Below are 18,396 nucleotides of genomic sequence, written 5' to 3' on the forward strand. Positions count from 1 at the left end.
AATCCAACCAAAACTATTCACAAACACGAACTCGTATCAAGTCCGATCCAAATACTTCTCTGCATATATTTATTCCAAACCAATTAACACAGGACCCAGATACCTATTTTCTTGATCTATATTCATCTCGCATCCGATCTAGTAGCATTTACATCTATCGTCAAATATGAATTCTCTTTAACCTATTAACACTTAGACATATCGTCAAATAAATTTATTTGTTAACGTAATACATATTTATATAGTTTTGAGGAAGAGTCTTCTTCAATCATGTACTTAAATCATGCACATACATCATGGTAAGCGATCCTTAAATCATAAATTGATTGAGGATCAGAACACGAATGTAAATTTATTTTTTTACATTTATTTTTATCATAATCTTCTATCATGTCTCCATAAAATCTTGAATTGATATAATCAAAATATCCTACGAGCTAGAGACCTTGTGGGAGTAGAACACTGAATTAGAGCATAAGGAAATGACACCGATATTATCATAGTAATATTATCGGAGTTGATTAGAAGTTAATGCCAAATTTGCATGCTAAATTGATGTCTCAGTTGAGTGGTGATAATGATTAGCTTAGTTTATTTTCCAATCTAACTTACCCCCTTCAGTCATGATGATTAGCTTAGTTTGCCATAATGTCCCCCATAAGCTTAATTCAAACTCATAATGGAGGATGTTTGTGAAGAGGACAAAGAATAATTGGATGCAAGTCAGGTTACAAGACAACTTCTACATTGCATCTTAATCCAGTATCTCTAAGAACAGCATTCTAGTGCAACCTACTACTAAGAATACTGCTGCTGAGTTATGGGAGATGACAATGAGCACCTGACACCAAAGAAGACCACCAAAATAACAAGCCACTATCAGCCAAAGAGATGATCCTTGCAGATGAAAAGAAAGCAAGAAAATACACTATTAGGTGCACATAGAACAGGTTGATTGACTCTAATACCTATGAAAACCCTAGTTACCAATCTCCACCTCCAAGGGCAGCTTGGAAATGGAAAACGAACTCTATATAAATATTAAGCTAGGACAGGAAAGCTACTACTTAGCTACATTTCAGTGGCTGAGTTAGACCCTGGGCATAGGCAGCAACATGCATGCCTCGTGGACGATATAGTATAAATTCCTTATGTTGTAAAACTTTGAGAGCAGCTGTTGAGAGCAGCTTACGGTTGTAGCTGCTCAAAATGGGTTCAATAACTTAGCAGCAGTTCGGAACCCCATCAACCACAACCAACTTCTCAGTCACTGGTTTAGCATCAGCTACAGCAGCGCCACCCTTCTTTCTGCTTGTGCTGATTCCCCAAGTGCAAGCTCACCCTGGCCGGATTCATTCTTCACTTCCAAGGGCTTTTGTAGTCCAGGGTTCCTGCTTACCCCATCCATATCTTTCTCATCAAAATGCACCGGGCTTTCATCGATGATCTGGAAGGACCATAAAGCAAATTATAATTTCCATGCTGATTAGAACAAGTTTAAAAAAAAAATGCAACCACCACTGCAAACCAAAATGAAGCACATAATGAGGTTAACCAAAAGATGTGGCACAGTTGTAAACATTATAATTGCTGTTATCAAAATGAACATTTTCAAACGAACAAAGCTAAGCATGACTCATGGGTTGCTGTATTACTATCAATTGAAACTTCTAAACCAACATTAGCATATCAGTAATTTAAAGATATAGCATCTCATCATGCCTTTTTCTGAAGCAGCTGTAGCTTGGATCTCTTTTCTTGCATCATCTTCTGGCGGTCCTCATAGAAACTGAAATCATCCAAAATGGATGTCTTGCTCACATGATCTTTGAAAAGCCTAAGCAGTTGAAGACCTTGGTCTAGCTTCACCTGAAGCAGACAGGAATAATCAACTTAAGATTCCAAACAGTTGATAGTAAATGATATCCTTACCTCCTGAGTGTCTCTACTATTTGTCACTGGTTTATTCTCATTGTCTTCCAATATTATGTGCTTCAGGATGTTATTAGGTACATCCTTCACAATATGCCACTTAACAGGAAAACACCCGATCCACTTATCCTGCTGCCAGTAACCAAATGTTCTGTTAAAATTAACTCGTCCTATCATTTCTGCAACACCGACAAATTGTCCACTCGTATTCACCTATAAGTCGACAGCAAAAAAAAAAAAAGGTCATTAATAAAAATGAAAGAAATTGCTAAAATTGAAAAGTAACACTTACAGAGAAAAACAAAAAGATTGGGCATCCACTTGTCTGCTCTTTAGATTCTTGATACGCAGCATCAAGCTTCTTGTTCCCATGGGGAGTGCTAGACCAGATATTGTACTTAATACTCTTGTGGATATCATCCTCGCTGTATGACTTAATGATGAAAAACTTAGCATTTGAATATGTCTCAGGGAAGTCTGCCTTGTTGTACTGACCACTTCCAGGAATTGCAACAGACTCCTGAACATTTACGTTTGCAGGAAGGCTCTGTACCCTTACTGCAATGGTAACATTAGGTCCAAACCCCTTCTGGTTTCCGAAACAGCCAGCCCTTGGTCCTTTATTGAGTTCGCTTAGCCCATCCAAGTTCTCATTACCATAACCACAGAATCCATTACCTCGGCCCCTTGACTTATAGTTGTTATCTGTAGACATCCCCCATCTTCCATTCATTCTGGAGTTGTACATACTTGAACTATAACTCTGATGATTTCCAAATCCATTAGCATTCTGACCATACATCCGGTTGCTAGGATACAGCTTGTTCGCCACACGAGGAGCTGCTGGTCCTAAGGCATGCATTCCCTGGCAAAATAATAAATAATTTGTTAAACTAAAAAGAGTTGAAAAAATTAACTCCCAATGTTGCAGCAAAAAGAATTCGAACAATTGGTTTGCCTCAGAAGAGTTTTCCCACACCCAAAACACACAAATTCAGGACCAGCACTTAGCTTGCTGCAAGCAAGTCTAAATTTCCTGTGTTCAGGTTGTCACAGAAGGCAAGTGTCAAGTTGTAAACCTATCTCCTCACAGGTATAAATCTACTTCAGCAACTTCAGCAAAATATACAAAGATTTCAATTACAACAATACATACCATGTGATGAGGCTGGAGGCGGGTATTCTGGTTTCTTGTGGACATAGTGTTGCCAATTTGTGTAGTCATAGAAGAAATATTATTAGTTGTAGCTGGCTTATGTTGTCCATCAGAAAATATAGGACCATCAAACCATGGAACGGGTGACCACATACCATCAAAACCAAATCTTGGATCCTGGTAGCCTGAAGGAAGACCACCAAGCAAACCACCTTTACCAAATGAGCCACTTTGATTCAACAATGAGTTCTGTTGGTTTGGTTTGAGTGTTGCTGATACATCATTGCCATTTGTTATTGTTTGAGCCATCACATTTGAATCAGCTTTTGTGTCTACTGGAATAGAAGGGAGGTCAGCAGCAGCAGATGTGGATACTTCCCCTTTAGAACTAGGAGTTTGGCTTGTCGTGTATGACACACAAGTGGGTGTGGGTGTGGGTGGCTGGTAATATGTAGCCGGAAACTGGTAATGCTGGGGTCCATATAACTGACTGTTGTGTCCCAACCACGGACCATAAGAAGCATAACCATATCCATGGTGATACATGTCACCATAAACTCCCTGCCAATAATCAGGAAATGTTATAAAAAAACTTGCTCTTACAATACATATACAAGAACAGAAAGACGAGACTTGCAAAATAACCTATCAGTATCAAGTTTGCAAATAAAATTATCAACCCAATGACAAACCCTATGAATGCAATTGACACTTGAAAACAGCAAGGACAGTCCAAGACAACTTACAAGTGGAGGCACCTCCGATCCATCAGGACTAACGTATCTTGGGTAAGCCTCCCACTCAGTTGCTGATCCATCATAACCTGAAATTTTCAAAATGAAATTGGATGATTCCTTCATAATTACTCAAAAAATTCCTAAGGCAGCTAAAAAACTTAAGTGACCAAAACAAAAATCCCAAAACAACCCCACAAAGAATCATAAAGAAAAACATTTTCATCAATCAGATATGTTTAGCAAAATTTTAATGAAAGGAAAATATCTAAAAAATTAATTTACCTCCATAGTAGAAAGATGAAGCATGTCCATTGGGGTAGTAGAACATGCTCGTATCGAGATGCTCCTGAAGCAGCGGAGTCAGAGACCGCTCGCTCGTGGGGATCGACACCATTGGTGCTTCCCTACCATTTACTGAACCATACTGAACCCCAGATGGCTGTAAGAAAATTCAAAAAATATCAGCACCGAGCATATGAAAATTCAGAAACTACAAACCTCATACCAAATAAAAAAGAAAAGGCAAACGGATGATTTACATCGATCGAAATGGCGAATTCATAAAGCTACCTTCTTTGTCACCTCTGAAGCATCGCTACTCATGTTCTTAGAATCCAACGATAGCTTCCGCATCAGATCTGTAGTTTCTTTGACAGTTCAATTAAGGAGTAAAAGTATTTGCCTAAATTTTCAGAATAACCAAATACATATAAGACAAACCAAGAGAAGAACAACAGCGAACACTTTAGAAACCTCTCGAGAAGTCAGCATGATCGAACATCGGAATAACATATTAAAGACCAGAAGAAGCTAGTACCAATATATAGTGTGGCAATATCTCGTTTTATGGACCCCAAACGCTCTATTCGAAACAAAGACCTACGGAGACACTGTTCATCACGCCAGTGCCACCCGACCCAAACATTAACCCGACAAAATCCCCAAATACTAAATCAACGGAGCAAATCAATCTTTTAGCCGAAAAAGAGGGGATAGCAGCAAAGAGGGCCGGCAACGAAATGGAAGCAAAGAGAGAGAAGCTAAATCAACTCCCGAGCAGAGGGAAGGATACGGTCAGCAAGAGGAGCAGGTGCGACGGCCGCCATGGTCGGATTTCGAGGTGGCAACGAAGGGACTAACGGTGCGCGCTATTCTGGGAGGATACGATGGCCCAAACCCTAGAAACGGTAAAGGGGAGGCCGGGGAAGCGGAGGGCGCCGCGACGGACGGGCGAGAGCAAGAGGATTTTGTCACGAAAGTAGATCGACAAAATAGCACCGCTCTCTGTCCGCCACGCGTCCACTTGAGTTTAAGTATACGTCTTTGGTTTGCCACTACTTATACCCGAATCTTATTGGGAGATGTTTAGGCTTCACTTCGGGTCCATGTAAATTTCCAAAGATTGCCCAATAATAAATAAGGTATAAGAACCAGTAAGGCGTATCCAACATGACAAATCACTTAGAACGACTGCGCCGGCGATATGGGGGGCCCCACACAAATCATGTGCTTAAGACAGAATCGGATCGGGTGGACCATATCATCCGACACGTTATCAGCCACGAGTCACAGCTTTCGAACACACAAACGGATCGGGTGCTAGTGATAATATCCGACCTGTTATTAGCCCATAACAAGTCTGGGCTGTTCTCCGCCGGCTAATCCACATATCCCCGTGAATTTTATCACGGGTGACGTGGTCTTTCTTTAACGCTTTACAGTGCGCCAATGCCACATTTCGTCCCCCCATTGGCTGCCACGCTGACACTCCGCCCTCTCCCTTCTCCTCGTCCTTTCCTCTCTTATCCGACATTTTCCCACGACTCTCTCTCTCTAGGGTTAGGGTTAGGTTTTCCTCTTCTCTTCGTTTTCTGTTTGTCCCGTGATTGAAATCAGAAATCGAGGTTTTGAGGAGCGATTCGGAGAGATTGGAGATGGGTTCGGAGGCGGCTGCCGTCATCCCGAGTTCGGTGGTGCAGCAGAGCTTCGCAGAGCTGGAGAAGCAGCGGGAGCTCATCACCAGCTGCACGCTGCTGTGGAAGGAGCTCTCCGACCACTTCTCCATCCTCCAGCAGGGGCTCGAGATAAAGTCGGAGGCCCTTCGGTCCAAGCGCCAGTCCCTCGACGCCTCCACCGGGCACGCCCTCGACTCTCTCCGCCGCCGCGAACTCTCCATCGACGCCGCCGTCGACCTTGCTATCGCCAAGCTCGACGAGCGCCGTGCCGCCGCCGTCGAGGCCCTATCCGCCACCGCTGCGGGGGGGGACGAGCTTGATCTCGCCGAAAAGCTGCGTTCTTTGTGCACGAAGATGGATTTCAATGGGTTCTTCGACCTTGTGGTCGCGAAAAGGAAGGAGGTGGAGCTCCTCCGGTTGGAACTCCCGGTGGCTCTGGCCAACTGCATCGATCCAGCCAAATTCGTGATGGACGCCGTCTCTGGAGTCTTCCCCGTGGATAAGAGACCGGTGAAGTCGCCGAATGATCTCGGTTGGGCCTGCGTGCTGGTCTTGGAATCACTAGTGCCGGTCTTGGCGGATCCAGAGCTAGGAACGGTGAGGCCATTGGCAACTCGAAATATAAGGGAGAGAGCCAGGGAGATGGCGAAGGAGTGGAAGATGTCGCTGGAGCAGCACGGAGGGATTGAGAGTGTGAAGCCACCCGATGCACACACGTTTCTCCAGCATTTGGTGACTTTTGGGATCGTAGGGAAGGACGACGAGGAGTTATACCAGAGGCTCGTGGTGAACTTTGCATGGCGGAGGCAGATGCCAAAGCTGGCTATTTCATTGGGCCTTGAGGACAAAATGGAAGGTATTGATTTCTTCTCTGGTTCCTCCTTCCTGGTAATTCGATCATGATTATGATCTAGTGTATCTTAGGACTTCTCTTATACTTGAGACTATAAGCTAACACTACCATCTTTCCACGGTTATTTTCTATGTGTAAGAATTTAATGTAGTCAATTAGAAGAACAATGATATTAATAGTCTGGTAAAATGCTATGCTCTGTCTTTATCATGAGCGAAGCATGGATTTAAATCTTGGTCAGATGACTGTTCTGGATCTACTGTAACGGTATGGTCCAAGTATACCAAGCATATCGATCCACACCACCCAGTATGGACAAAAATATTGAAAAATTAATATCGACCACTATTGTCTCATATGGTCCGACATTAGTCCTTGCTTGGAGCGATAAATACTGGTCAACTATGGTGCAGACTGAACAGTATTTCAAATCATGTTTGAAAGTGTTAATTAAGTTTATTGTGGATAGATTGCAATGTTCATTTTTGGATTTTAATTAATAGAAGCTCCATTTCATTTCTGGCATTGGTTGCATAAATTTTAGTCAAACCATTTATATATTATTTCCAAGTGGTGATTTAATGGCTAGACAATGCAAGACTTTATATATTTTTTAAGCTCCATCTGTTGCACTATTGCTTCTATTGAAATGGGGGACTGTCAAAGAAAAGGTAAAGGGGAAAAGGTTAGTTGATGTTTCATGTTATTTTGTTCTGAAGAAAAGGATAAAAAAGGTTTTGTTCTTTCACAATTACATACAGGTTATTACTTCCAATGCTATTTTTGCAGAGCAACAATTATAAACAATATGAACTAGCTTGGAAAATCGTGTTACCTCAGCTTGGCACTCTTGTCTGTGGATCGACCCTATATTCAACAGATTTATCATATTGTGACCATAATCATACTTATCTTCTGCATCATTTTCTGGTATGACTTTGATTGATGGTTGTCAGATAGAAACATGTATCCTCTTGTTTTTGATATTTTATATGAAAATTTATTTGTACAAATCCACATACTTTTTGTCTTTTCCTGTTTTTGCTCATTATCTGTGCTATTTGTGCTTTCTTTCTGTTTAATGTCTGCATGAAAAGAAAATGCTGCTTATGGTGGATCAGTGCTATTGTCACTTGTACAAGGTTATTGTTTCACTTAAGGACTTTTTGCATTTGCAGATGTTATTGAGGAACTAATTAGTAAGGGACATCAGCTGGATGCAATAAACTTTGCCTATGAGGCTGGCCTTCAGGACAAGTTTACTCCTGTTTCACTGCTAAAATCTTTCCTGAAAGACTCAAATAAAGCAACTTCAACCTTTGAGGATCACAACGGTGGTGGGCAAACCACGGTAACCTACTCATTCCTGATTTTTTTTACTTTTTAATTTGTCACATCATATGACTTACACTGACATTTTTGGATCCCTAATCTTGGTAATGATTTGAAATGCTTCATGTGATTCTGTATGTCTAATGTTTGCCATGTATGTAGAAGCCAATGGTGCTCATTCTGTTATATTGCAGAATTACACGTGCCGCAAGGAACAGTCAATTATTCGGGCTGCTATAAAATGTATTCAAGAACACAAGCTTGAAGCCGAGTTTCCATTAGAGAGCCTTCAGAAGCGACTTGAACAATTGGAGAAGGCCAAGGTGGAGAAGAAAAAACCTTCTGGAGGTGGTCCTGCAGCTCCTGCCAACAAGCGAACACGAGCTAATAATGGGGGACCAATGCCTCCTGCCAAGGCTGGTCGTCTAACAAACAATGTGCACGTCTCCTCCCCTGCTGCTCCTGCCTTTGTACGGTCACCATCTGCCCATACCACATACCCTGCGGCAGCACCTTATCCTTATGATAGTCCAGCAGGACACGGTGTCTATGGTAGCAGGAGCCCTCCAGTCATCAGGGACTCCTATGGATATCCAGCCGAAGTAGGCCCTGTCGCACTTGGTGCGCCATACCACTCACCACCTATGAGTTATCCAGTCTATGGAAATTACAATCCCTTGGGAGGATACAACAATGGAGTGGCACCAGGCTATCAACAGGCTTACTACAGGTAGGGTTGGTATCAAGACTTCAACAAGTTGACCTGGCTGGATGACATAATCACTAATAATTTTGAGCCATCTGCTTGATGGCCTATTTGTAGTGACTAACTGAATTTGTAGGATGTGTGCGCTTATTAGATGGTTTGCTTTTAGTAACTTGTTTAGATCAGCTGTATTCTGCTTTCACCTACTGTATGTAAATTATATTGGACAAAAATTTCAAAATATTTTAATCCTTTGTTGTTGAATAATTTTGCATCAAATTACTTTATTACTGTTGTAGAGGCCCATATGGCATCTTGATTATATAGGACAATTTTCAAAATGTTCAAATCCTTTGTTATTGAAAACCTTTTGCATCAAATTACTCAAAATGTTGTGAAGGTTGATATGGTATCTTGATCCAACACTAGTTTTTCTTAGTTGGTGATCTTAGATAAGTGGATTAAGTCTTTTTTTTTTTTCGTCCTGCAAATGGTTCATAAATGATCCCCTCCAGTCACGATAGATTCTTGGTAAATTAGTTATCTTTTTCTAATTTGTGATGCTGTGTTGGTCTTCCTAGGGGAACCTACTATGTGTTTGTGGTTCTTTGATGCTCAGTTTATGGTTGATAGCTGACATGCTTTGTGGATCTGATCTATTGGCACATGGTCATTGTTATTTAAATTTGGAATTTACATCCAACTCTATTGGCACTTGCTTTATTACTTTCTGTCCTAAATCTTGTGTTGGATTTTATTTCAACTTCTCTTTTTCAACATATTGGACAGAAAAGAACTGTGCACACAGTTGTTTGTCTTGATCCTCTCATTCAAATTTTCCTACACTCTCTTTCAGAGCAATTATAAATCAATATTTGAACTGTATTAACCTCCTTTTTGCGGTTTCAGAATGAATTGACATTTCAGAAGAGTCTATAGGATGGCATCTTATATTTTGTTTTCAGAAACAAAATATGGTAGCTTCTACCACTAGTAGCCAAATTATTTTTGGGGTGGGATTCTTAAACCTCCATCTTGACTGATTTTATTCAACTTGTCAACTAGTTTGAGGGTGACAATTCTTGTTTTCAGAAACAAAGTATGGTGCTCAGCTTCTACCACTAGTAGCCAAATTATTTTTGGGGTGGGATTCTTATACCTCCATCTTGACTGACATTTTGGTGAGAAATTAGTTTTTTTTTTTCTTTTCTGGATGACAGATAAGTAGAAAATCAAACACTAAATCAGAAACTGGTCCTAAATGGAAGTAAAAAAGAAATTAACTTTGAGTTAATTTTAAAGCATCAAATTGTAGATTTGCAGAAATCAAATAAAAACTGTGCCGTAGAACTGAAACTTTTGTTATGATAAATGCTTAATAAAAGCAGATGTATCAAAGGCCGTTAATAAGATGGGGATAAAAAGGGAAAACGAATTATTCGAGAGGAGGGATGAAGAAAAAGAAAGGGAAGTCCTCAGCCTTGCCGTCCTTTTCCCGTGCGGAGATTGTAGAGAGGCAAGGGAACACGTGGGACCCACCCGATGGGGGTGGGGTCGTGGGTAGAGATAATGTTGTAATTTTTAAAATATAAAACTAAAAGACATCCAAATCAGCAAAACGAATAGTATAACAGGCTAACGGGCAGGCAAATAGACCGGGCCAGGTAAACGGACCAAGACAAGTCGAGGGCCTTTAAACCCGACCCAAGTCGTTCAAAATTGGTGCGGCTCGCCTATAAAGACCCGGGATCGAGAGACTTCCATCCCAGTTAGTTCGAGGCACAATGGGGGGAACGAGAGCAGGAACGCCTCCTCTCCCTTCTCTCTTTCTCCTCTCCAATGCCGATGATTTGTTTTTCCTGATCTACCTCGCATTTCTACTTCTTTGTTTTCACTTTTCTCTCTTGCCTTCGATCTAAGAGGCGGCGATGATGCGACATGAAGCTTACTGACGGATTAGATCGTCTGTCATTTTGGCGCGCTTGGATCGATCATGGTGACGGCGAATCGCAGGTTATCAATGCATATGTATAACCTTGATCCTAACCCTAAACTCCATCTACTTTCTTCGATGCTCGGTTTACCAATTCTAAATGGTGATGTCGGGCATTTTCCAGTATTCCTTTGGAAGATGTATTTGAGGATAGTATTTACAGATGTGGAGCTCATCTGAAGGTAAGTTTCGGAGTAGCATATCGTATACTTCCCGAGTCACTGATATCACGATTCTTGGGGGCGTGCATTCTATCTTGTTGGCGGAGATTGCAATGTATATATTGCAGAAATTAATCCTGAATGAAACCCTAGTTAGAAATAATGATGTTCGTCATTAATACCTTAAATGATCTCAGGTCACAATGTTATTAGTTTCTTGGTTTTGATTAGCATTCATTTTCTTTTACATTCATGTACCTGTAATTTTGAGTGACGTGATCTGGAAAATTCTTAGTAGAGATTATACTCATACCCTTAGCAGGTGTATCTGAATGTAGTTACATCTTATTTTCTTCATAACCTTATTCCCATGTCTTGATGTTGCGGTGTCATCCGATTCTTTGTTGTCTGATATTGCAATCCTAAGCAGAATGATGACAATAGCGGAAGACCGTGTGTTCCAAGAATCTGTTTGCAAAAGGTGTACTAGTTGCTGGAAATATGGACTTTGTAGTGTTGTGTACACTTTTCCAAAGCATTTAGTTGCTTGCTTTTATAGGAAACTAAAATAATTTGGATTCCAGATTTTAGATTTGTATGGTCTGCTGCAAGTTAAAAATGAATAATATAGGTATAGATTTTGTAATTTATTATTTCTTTGTATATTTTTATTATTATCCATGTTTATTTTCAAATTATTTGTTCATTTTTCATTGAACAATCATCATTATTTGTTTTCAGCATATATGAGGTTGTCACTTGCTGTACTTAAGGCTTGCAATGTTGTATAACATATTCTAAAGATTTGTGTCTACATTAAAATGGTGATCTCTTGCTGTGTAAGATTTTGACATTTTTATGGATATTCTCTAGGAATGTTTTTTGTTTGAAAGTTCATGTACAGTTATGCTGCATTAAAGATGGTACAAACTATCACCGTGTTAAGTTTGGATGTTTTACAGTATTTATTGTCTTTTGCATTTGCCTCATCCATAAAGGGATAGTTCTAGAATTTGGGGTTCATTATAAGCTCTTTAGTAGGATTTCTTGTTTGAATGAACCTACCTTGAGATGTCCTTTTTTCTCATGTTGTCATGGAGTTATGCTTGCGAAGCACTTCCATGTCCAGATACATTGTTAATGTTTGAAACAATCAGACATCCAGGGGAGAATGCTTGTGGTTGTTGTGGCTGTTCTTATTATTTAAGATAGTTGTTCACTGTCATGCTACTGCTTATATTTGTTTGAATTATATGTCCCATATAGCAAATGATTCTTTGTACCATTTGCATAATTGCTTTTTCAGGTAGTTGGGATTGTGATTGTGTTGATGATGTTGTAGCCCTCTTTAATCCATTTATTAAGCATCCATTAAGCTAGATGATGTGAAATGATCAATGTCTGCTGCTAACAACAAATCGTTCTCTAGTTTTTTTATTCGCATTCAGGGTTTTTATTTGATAGAGGTATTTAAGGGATATGAAGTTTGTTTTGGAGTGGGGAAAGAAATAATACATTCAAGAGGATTGCTTCTTTTCTTCCCACCTTTTTCTTTTTATCCTTTCATAGCTTTGATGATTTATATTTTTTTTTATAAATTTCACTGTATTGTTTTCATCTTTGCTTCTCGGTATCTTGCTTTTGAATTACGAAGAGGCTATGATGATAAATAAAAGTCAATGATGGATTTGACCAATCACCATTTGGGCTTTTAAACGCAAGATTATTTCTCCATGGTGTTGGCAAGTCACAGATTCTTATGTTGTATAAAGCATAAAGGCTTTATGGTCTCTTTCGATGCTCGGTTTTTCAATCTTAATAGGATGATGGCGAGGCAGTTTGGATGACCTTCATGGCAACCACTGCAGCCATGTCTATCTCTTAGGATGGGATTTGGGCAAGAAGAGGGAAGACCTATGGTTTGTTCTTGTGATTGACAAAAGATGAATCTGAGCCTCCTATTTCTTATTTTGTAAAGGATCTTTTGATTATTTTTACTATTTAAATGTTTAAAATCATTTCATGCCTGATCAAGGGCTACTGTACATGTTTCTCCTTTTTTCTCTTTTCTTTGTTCAATTATTTTAAATGTACTAATGGTATATTTGCTTAAGTGGTGTGAATTTTTCTAAGAATTGTTTTGATGTAGACATTACAAAAAAATTATCTTTCAACCAAAATGACATTTTTAAATATTAACAAGTTTGGTGTGCTTTCATACTTTTGTTTCAAGTTTTTTTTTTGTTCATCTGAGATTAGGATGACTTTAAGCTTCTATGAGAAGTTTACATGTTATCTTCAACATTTTGTTAATTTTGGTACTTTTAAGAATTATTATCAGATGTTAAAAATCAATTGAGGAAAAAAATATGGTAATGTGATAATTGGTCCAGTTAAAGAAAGTTTTTGAGTTTTGCTACAACAAACTGTATTTGGTGGGAACTTTGTATGGGTGCAATTTGGGGTTAGAAACTTAGAAGTTTTTCTTTTTTAAATGAATAGATCCTTTTTGCTAACATTGTCATGGATTTATGCTTGCAAAACACTTTCATGTCCAGGTAAATCGTTATTGTTTGAAGCAATGAAGCATCTAGGGGAGTGCGCATGTGGTTATTGGGGCTGTTCTTGTCATGTCAGATAAATTGTTTCCTATGTTTGTTGTCGTGCTATTGTTTGTACTTGTTTGTTATTTAGGGCTTAAATCCTATGCCCCATAATGCATATGATTCTTTATACTGTTTGTGCAAATGCTTGTTCAGGCGGTAGGGGTTGCAATTGTGTTGATGACATTGTTGCCGCTGCATTGGTTAAGCATTGATTAAGCTAGATGATGTAAAATGATCATAAATGATCATTGTCTGCAAACAATAAATAGTTCTTAGTTTTTTATTGTCAATTAGATTTCTTATTTAACTAAGGTATTTAGGGGATATGGAGCATGTTTTGGTGTGGGGAAAGAAATAATACATTCAAGAGGATTGCTTCTTTTCTTCCAACCTTTTTCTTTTTATCATTTCATAGCTTTGATAATTTATATATATTTTTTGTAAATTTCACTGTATTGTTTTCATTTTTGCTTCTCGGTATCTTACTTTTAAATTACGAAGAGGCTATGATGATAAATAAAAGTCAATGATGGATTTGACCAATCTTCATTTGGGCTTTTAAACGCAAGATTATTTCTCCATGGTGTTGGCAAGTCACAGATTCTTATGCATTAGTATGAAGCATAAAGGCTTTATGGTCTTTTTCAATGCTCAGTTTTCCAATCTTAATAGGATGATGGCGAGGCAGTTTGGATGGCCTTCATGACAACCACTGCAGCCATGTCTATCTCTTAGGATGGGATTTGGGCAAGAAGAGGGAAGACCTATTGATTGACAAAAGATGAATCTGAGCCTCCTATTTCTTATTTTGTAAAGGATCTTTTGATTATTTTTACTATTTAAATGTTTAAAATCATTTCATGCATGATCAAGGGTTACCATACATGTTTCTCCTTTTTTCTCTTTTCTTGGTTCAATTATTTTAAAGCAATGAATTGTTTCCATATCAGATAAATTGTTTCCTATGTTTGTTGTCGTGCTATCGTGCTATCGTTTGTACTTGTTTGTTATTCAGGGCTTAAATCCTATGCCCCATAATGCATATGATTTTTTGTACCGTTTGTGCAAATGCTTGTTCAAGTAGTAGGGGTTGCAATTGTGTTGATGACATTGTTGCCCCTGCATTGGTTAAGCATTGATTAAGCTAGATGATGTAAAATGATCATAAATGATCATTGTCTGCTGCAAACAATAAATAGTTCTTAGTTTTTTATTCTCAATTAAGGTTCTTATTTAACTGAGATATTTAGAGGATATGGAGCTTGTTTTTGTCTGGGAAAAGAAATAATACATTCAAGAGGATTGCTTCTTTTCTTCCAACCTTTTTCTTTTTATCCTTTCATAGCTTTGATGATTTATATTTTAGTTTTATATTTTAGTTTTGTAAATTTCACTGTATTGTTTTCATCTTTGCTTCTCGGTATCTTGCTTTTGAATTACGAAGAGGCTATGATGATAAATAAAAGTCAATGATGGATTTGACCAATCACCATTTGGGCTTTTGAATGTAAGATTGTTTCTCCATGGTGTTGGCAAGTCACATATTCTTATGTGTTAGTATGAAACATAAAGGCTTTATGGTCTCTTTCAATGCTCAGTTTTCCAATCTTAATAGGATGATGGCGAGACAGTTTGGATGGCCTTCATGGTAACCGCTGCAGCCATGCCTATCTCTTAGGATGGGATTTGGGCAAGAAGAGGGAAGACCTATGGTCTGTTCTTATGATTGACAAAAGATGAATCTGAGCCTCATATTTCTTATTTTGTAAAGGATCTTTTGATTATTTTTACTATTTAAATGTTTAAAATCATTTCATGCCTGATCAAGGGTTACTATACATGTTTCTCCTTTTTTTCTCTTTTCTTGGTTCAATTATTTTAAATGTACTAATGGTATATTTGCTTAAGTGGTGTTAATTTTTCTGAGAATTGTTTTGATGTAGACATTATAGGAAAAAATATTTTTCAACCAAAATGACATTTTTAAATATTTACAAGTTTGGTGTGCTTTCATAATTTTGTTTCAAGTTTTTTTTTTTTTTTGTTCATCCGAGATTTGGATCACTTTAAGCTTCTATGAGAAGTTTACATGTTATCTTCAACATTATGTTAATTTTGGTACTTTTAAGAATTATTATCAGGATGTTAAAAATCAATTGAGGAAAAAATATGGCAATGTGATAATTGGTCTAGTTAATGAAAGTCTTTGAGTTTTGCTACAACAAACTGTATTTGGTGGGAACTTTGTATGGGTACAATTTGGGGTTAGAAACTTTGTACTGTTTGTGCATATGATTCTTAAATCCTATGTATGATTCTTAGAAACTTTGTTATTCATGGCTTAAATCCTATGCCCCATAATGCATATGATTCTTTGTACCGTTTGTGCAAATGCTTGTTTAGGTAATAGGGGTTGCAATTGTGCTGATGACATTGTTGCCCTTGCATTGGTTAAGCATTGATTAAGCTAGATGATGTAAAATGATCATAAATGATCATTGTCTGCTGCAAACAACAAATAGTTCTTAGTTTTTTATTCTCAATTAGGGTTCTTATTTAACTGAGGTATTTAGGGGATATGGAGCTTGTTTTTGTGTGGGGAAAGAAATAATACATTCAAGAGGATTGCTTCTTTTCTTCCAACCTTTTTCTTTTTATCCTTTCATAGCTTTGATGATTTATACTTTAGTTTTGTATTTTTGTTTTGTAAATTTCACTGTATTGTTTTCATCTTTGCTTCTCGGTATCTTGCTTTTGAATTACGAAGAGGCTATGATGATAAATAAAAGTCAATGATGAATTTGACCAATCATCATTTGGGCTTTTGAACGCAAGATTGTTTCTCCATGGTGTTGGCAAGTCACATATTTTTATGCGTTAGTATGAAACATAAAGGCTTTATGGTCTCTTTTAATGCTCAATTTTCCAATTTTAATAGGATGATGGCGAGGCAGTTTGGATGGCCTTCATGGCAACCGCTGCAGCCATGTCTATCTCTTAGGATGGGATTTGGGCAAGAAGAGGGAAGACCTATGGTCTGGTCTTGTGATTGACAAAAGATGAATCTGAGCCTCCTATTTCTTATTTTGTAAAGGATCTTTTGATTATTTTTACTATTTAAATGTTTAAAATCATTTCATGCCTGATCAAGGGTTACTATACATGTTTCTACTTTTTTCTCTTTTCTTGGTTCAATTATTTTAAATGTACTAATGGTATATTTGCTTAAGTGGTGTTAATTTTTCTGAGAATTGTTTTGATGTAGACATTACAAAAAAAATATTTTTCAACCAAAATGACATTTTTAAATATTTACAAGTTTGGTGTGCTTTCATAATTTTGTTTCAAGTTTTTTTTTTTTTGTTCATCCGAGATTTGGATCACTTTAAGCTTCTATGAGAAGTTTACATGTTATCTTCAACATTATGTTAATTTTGGTACTTTTAAGAATTATTATCAGGATGTTAAAAATCAATTGAGGAAAAAATATGGCAATGTGATAATTGGTCCAGTTAAAGAAAGTCTTTGAGTTTTGCTACAACAAACTGTATTTGGTGGGAGCTTTGTATGGGTACAATTTGGGGTTAGAAACTTTGTACTGATTGAGCATATGATTCTTAAATCCTATGTGTGATTCTTAGAAACTTTGTTATTCAGGGCTTAAATCCTATGCCCCATAATGTATATGATTCTTTGTACCGTTTGTGCAAATGCTTATTCAGGTAGTAGGGGTTGCAATTGTGTTGATGACATTGTTGCCCCTGCATTAGTTAAGCATTGATTAAGCTAGATGATGTAAAATGATCATAAATGATCATTGTCTGCTGCAAACAACAAATAGTTCTTAGTTTTTTATTCTCAATTAGGGTTCTTATTTAACTGAGGTATTTAGGGGATATGGAGCTTGTTTTTGTGTGGGGAAAGAAATAATACATTCAAGAGGATTGCTTCTTTTCTTCCAACCTTTTTCTTTTTATCCTTTCATAGCTTTGATGATTTATATTTTTGTTTTGTAAATTTCACTGTATTGTTTTCATCTTTGCTTCTCAGTATCTTGCTTTTGAATTACGAAGAGGCTATGATGATAAATAAAAGTCAATGTTGGATTTGACCAATCACCATTTGGGCTTTTAAACACTAGATTGTTTTTCCATGGTGTTGGCAAGTCACAGATTCTTATGCATATTGTGAAGCATAAAGGCTTTGTAATCTCTTTCAATGCTCGATTTTTCAATCTTAATAGGATGATGGCGAGGCAGTTTGGATGGCCTTCATGGCAACCACTGCAGCCATGTCTATCTCTTAGGTTGGGATTTGGGCAAGAAGAGGGAAGACCTATGATCTGTTCTTGTGATTGACAAAAGATGAATCTGAGCCTCCTATTTCTTATTTTGTAATGGTTCTTTCGATTATTTTTACTATTTAAATGTTTAAAAGCATTTCATGCCTAATCAAGCGTTGCTATACATGTTTTCTCCATTTCTCTCTTTTCAAGGTTCAATTATTTTAAATGTACTCACCGTATATTTGCTTTAAGTGGTGTTAATTTTTCTGAGATTTGTTTTGATGTAAACATTATAGAAATAATTATTTGTCTACCAAAATGACATTTTTTAAAATTTACAAGTTTGGTGTGCTTTCATAATTTTGTTTCATGTTTTTTTGTTTTTTCATCTGAGATTGGATCACCTCTAGCTAGTATGAGATGTTTGTATGTTATTTTCAACATTATGTTAATTTTAGTAATTTTAAGAAATATTATCAGGTTGTTAAAAATCGTTTTAAGGAAAAAAAATATGGCAATGTGATAGTTGGCCCAGTTAAAGAAAGTCTTGAGCTTGGTGACAACAAACTAACATTGGTGGAAACTTTGTATGGGTACATTTTGGGGTGAGCATCTTAGAAGGTTTTCTTTTTTAAATGAACAGATCATTTTTGCTCACATTGTCATGGATTTATGCTTGC

The 18,396-nt window shown here is 37.6% G+C and overlaps 2 protein-coding genes across 3 annotated transcripts; one reads left to right on the forward strand and one right to left on the reverse strand.

The window, feature by feature from the left end:
- Positions 1-877: 877 nt before the first annotated feature.
- On the reverse strand, positions 878-5,064 carry LOC135671771 (YTH domain-containing protein ECT4-like). Of its 2 annotated transcripts, XM_065179962.1 has the most exons (9): positions 4,898-5,064; positions 4,396-4,472; positions 4,108-4,264; positions 3,835-3,911; positions 3,089-3,649; positions 2,225-2,797; positions 1,933-2,145; positions 1,723-1,869; positions 878-1,447 (listed from the first exon to the last, which is right to left on the reverse strand). In XM_065179962.1, exons 1-9 carry the CDS (start codon positions 4,929-4,931, stop codon positions 1,286-1,288), a joined length of 2,001 nt encoding a protein of 666 aa, XP_065036034.1. In that variant the 5' UTR covers positions 4,932-5,064; the 3' UTR covers positions 878-1,285. The 2 variants fall into 2 exon arrangements, with proteins under 2 accessions (XP_065036034.1, XP_065036035.1); XM_065179963.1 differs by lacking the exon at positions 4,898-5,064 and having other exon boundaries at positions 4,365-4,472.
- Positions 5,065-5,627: 563 nt separating this feature from the next.
- Positions 5,628-8,938, forward strand: LOC135671773 (FRIGIDA-like protein 4a). The gene is made up of 3 exons (XM_065179966.1): positions 5,628-6,636; positions 7,812-7,984; positions 8,160-8,938. The coding sequence occupies exons 1-3, from the start codon at positions 5,760-5,762 to the stop codon at positions 8,697-8,699; spliced, it is 1,590 nt and encodes a 529-aa protein (XP_065036038.1). The 5' UTR covers positions 5,628-5,759; the 3' UTR covers positions 8,700-8,938.
- The last annotated feature ends 9,458 nt before the right edge of the window (positions 8,939-18,396 follow it).

The sequence above is a fragment of the Musa acuminata genome, chromosome BXJ1-4, assembly GCF_036884655.1.
Source record: "Musa acuminata AAA Group cultivar baxijiao chromosome BXJ1-4, Cavendish_Baxijiao_AAA, whole genome shotgun sequence".
In the NCBI taxonomy this organism is placed as follows: Eukaryota; Viridiplantae; Streptophyta; class Magnoliopsida; order Zingiberales; family Musaceae; genus Musa; species Musa acuminata.

What these genes read in the sequence shown, in the direction of transcription:
- LOC135671773 (XM_065179966.1), top strand. Translation starts at nt 5,760, where the DNA reads ATGGGTTCGGAGGCGGCTGCCGTCATCCCGAGTTCGGTGGTGCAGCAG. An exon ending in CCTTGAGGACAAAATGGAAG is followed by an intron (nt 6,637 to 7,811) that starts GTATTGATTTCT and finishes TTGCATTTGCAG; the next exon opens with ATGTTATTGAGGAACTAATT. An exon ending in ACGGTGGTGGGCAAACCACG is followed by an intron (nt 7,985 to 8,159) that starts GTAACCTACTCA and finishes GTTATATTGCAG; the next exon opens with AATTACACGTGCCGCAAGGA.
- LOC135671771 (XM_065179962.1), bottom strand. Translation starts at nt 4,931, where the DNA reads ATGGCGGCCGTCGCACCTGCTCCTCTTGCTGACC. An exon ending in TTCATCTTTCTACTATGGAG is followed by an intron (nt 3,912 to 4,107) that starts GTAAATTAATTT and finishes TGAAAATTTCAG; the next exon opens with GTTATGATGGATCAGCAACT. An exon ending in ATAGTAGAGACACTCAGGAG is followed by an intron (nt 1,870 to 1,932) that starts GTAAGGATATCA and finishes TGTCTGCTTCAG; the next exon opens with GTGAAGCTAGACCAAGGTCT.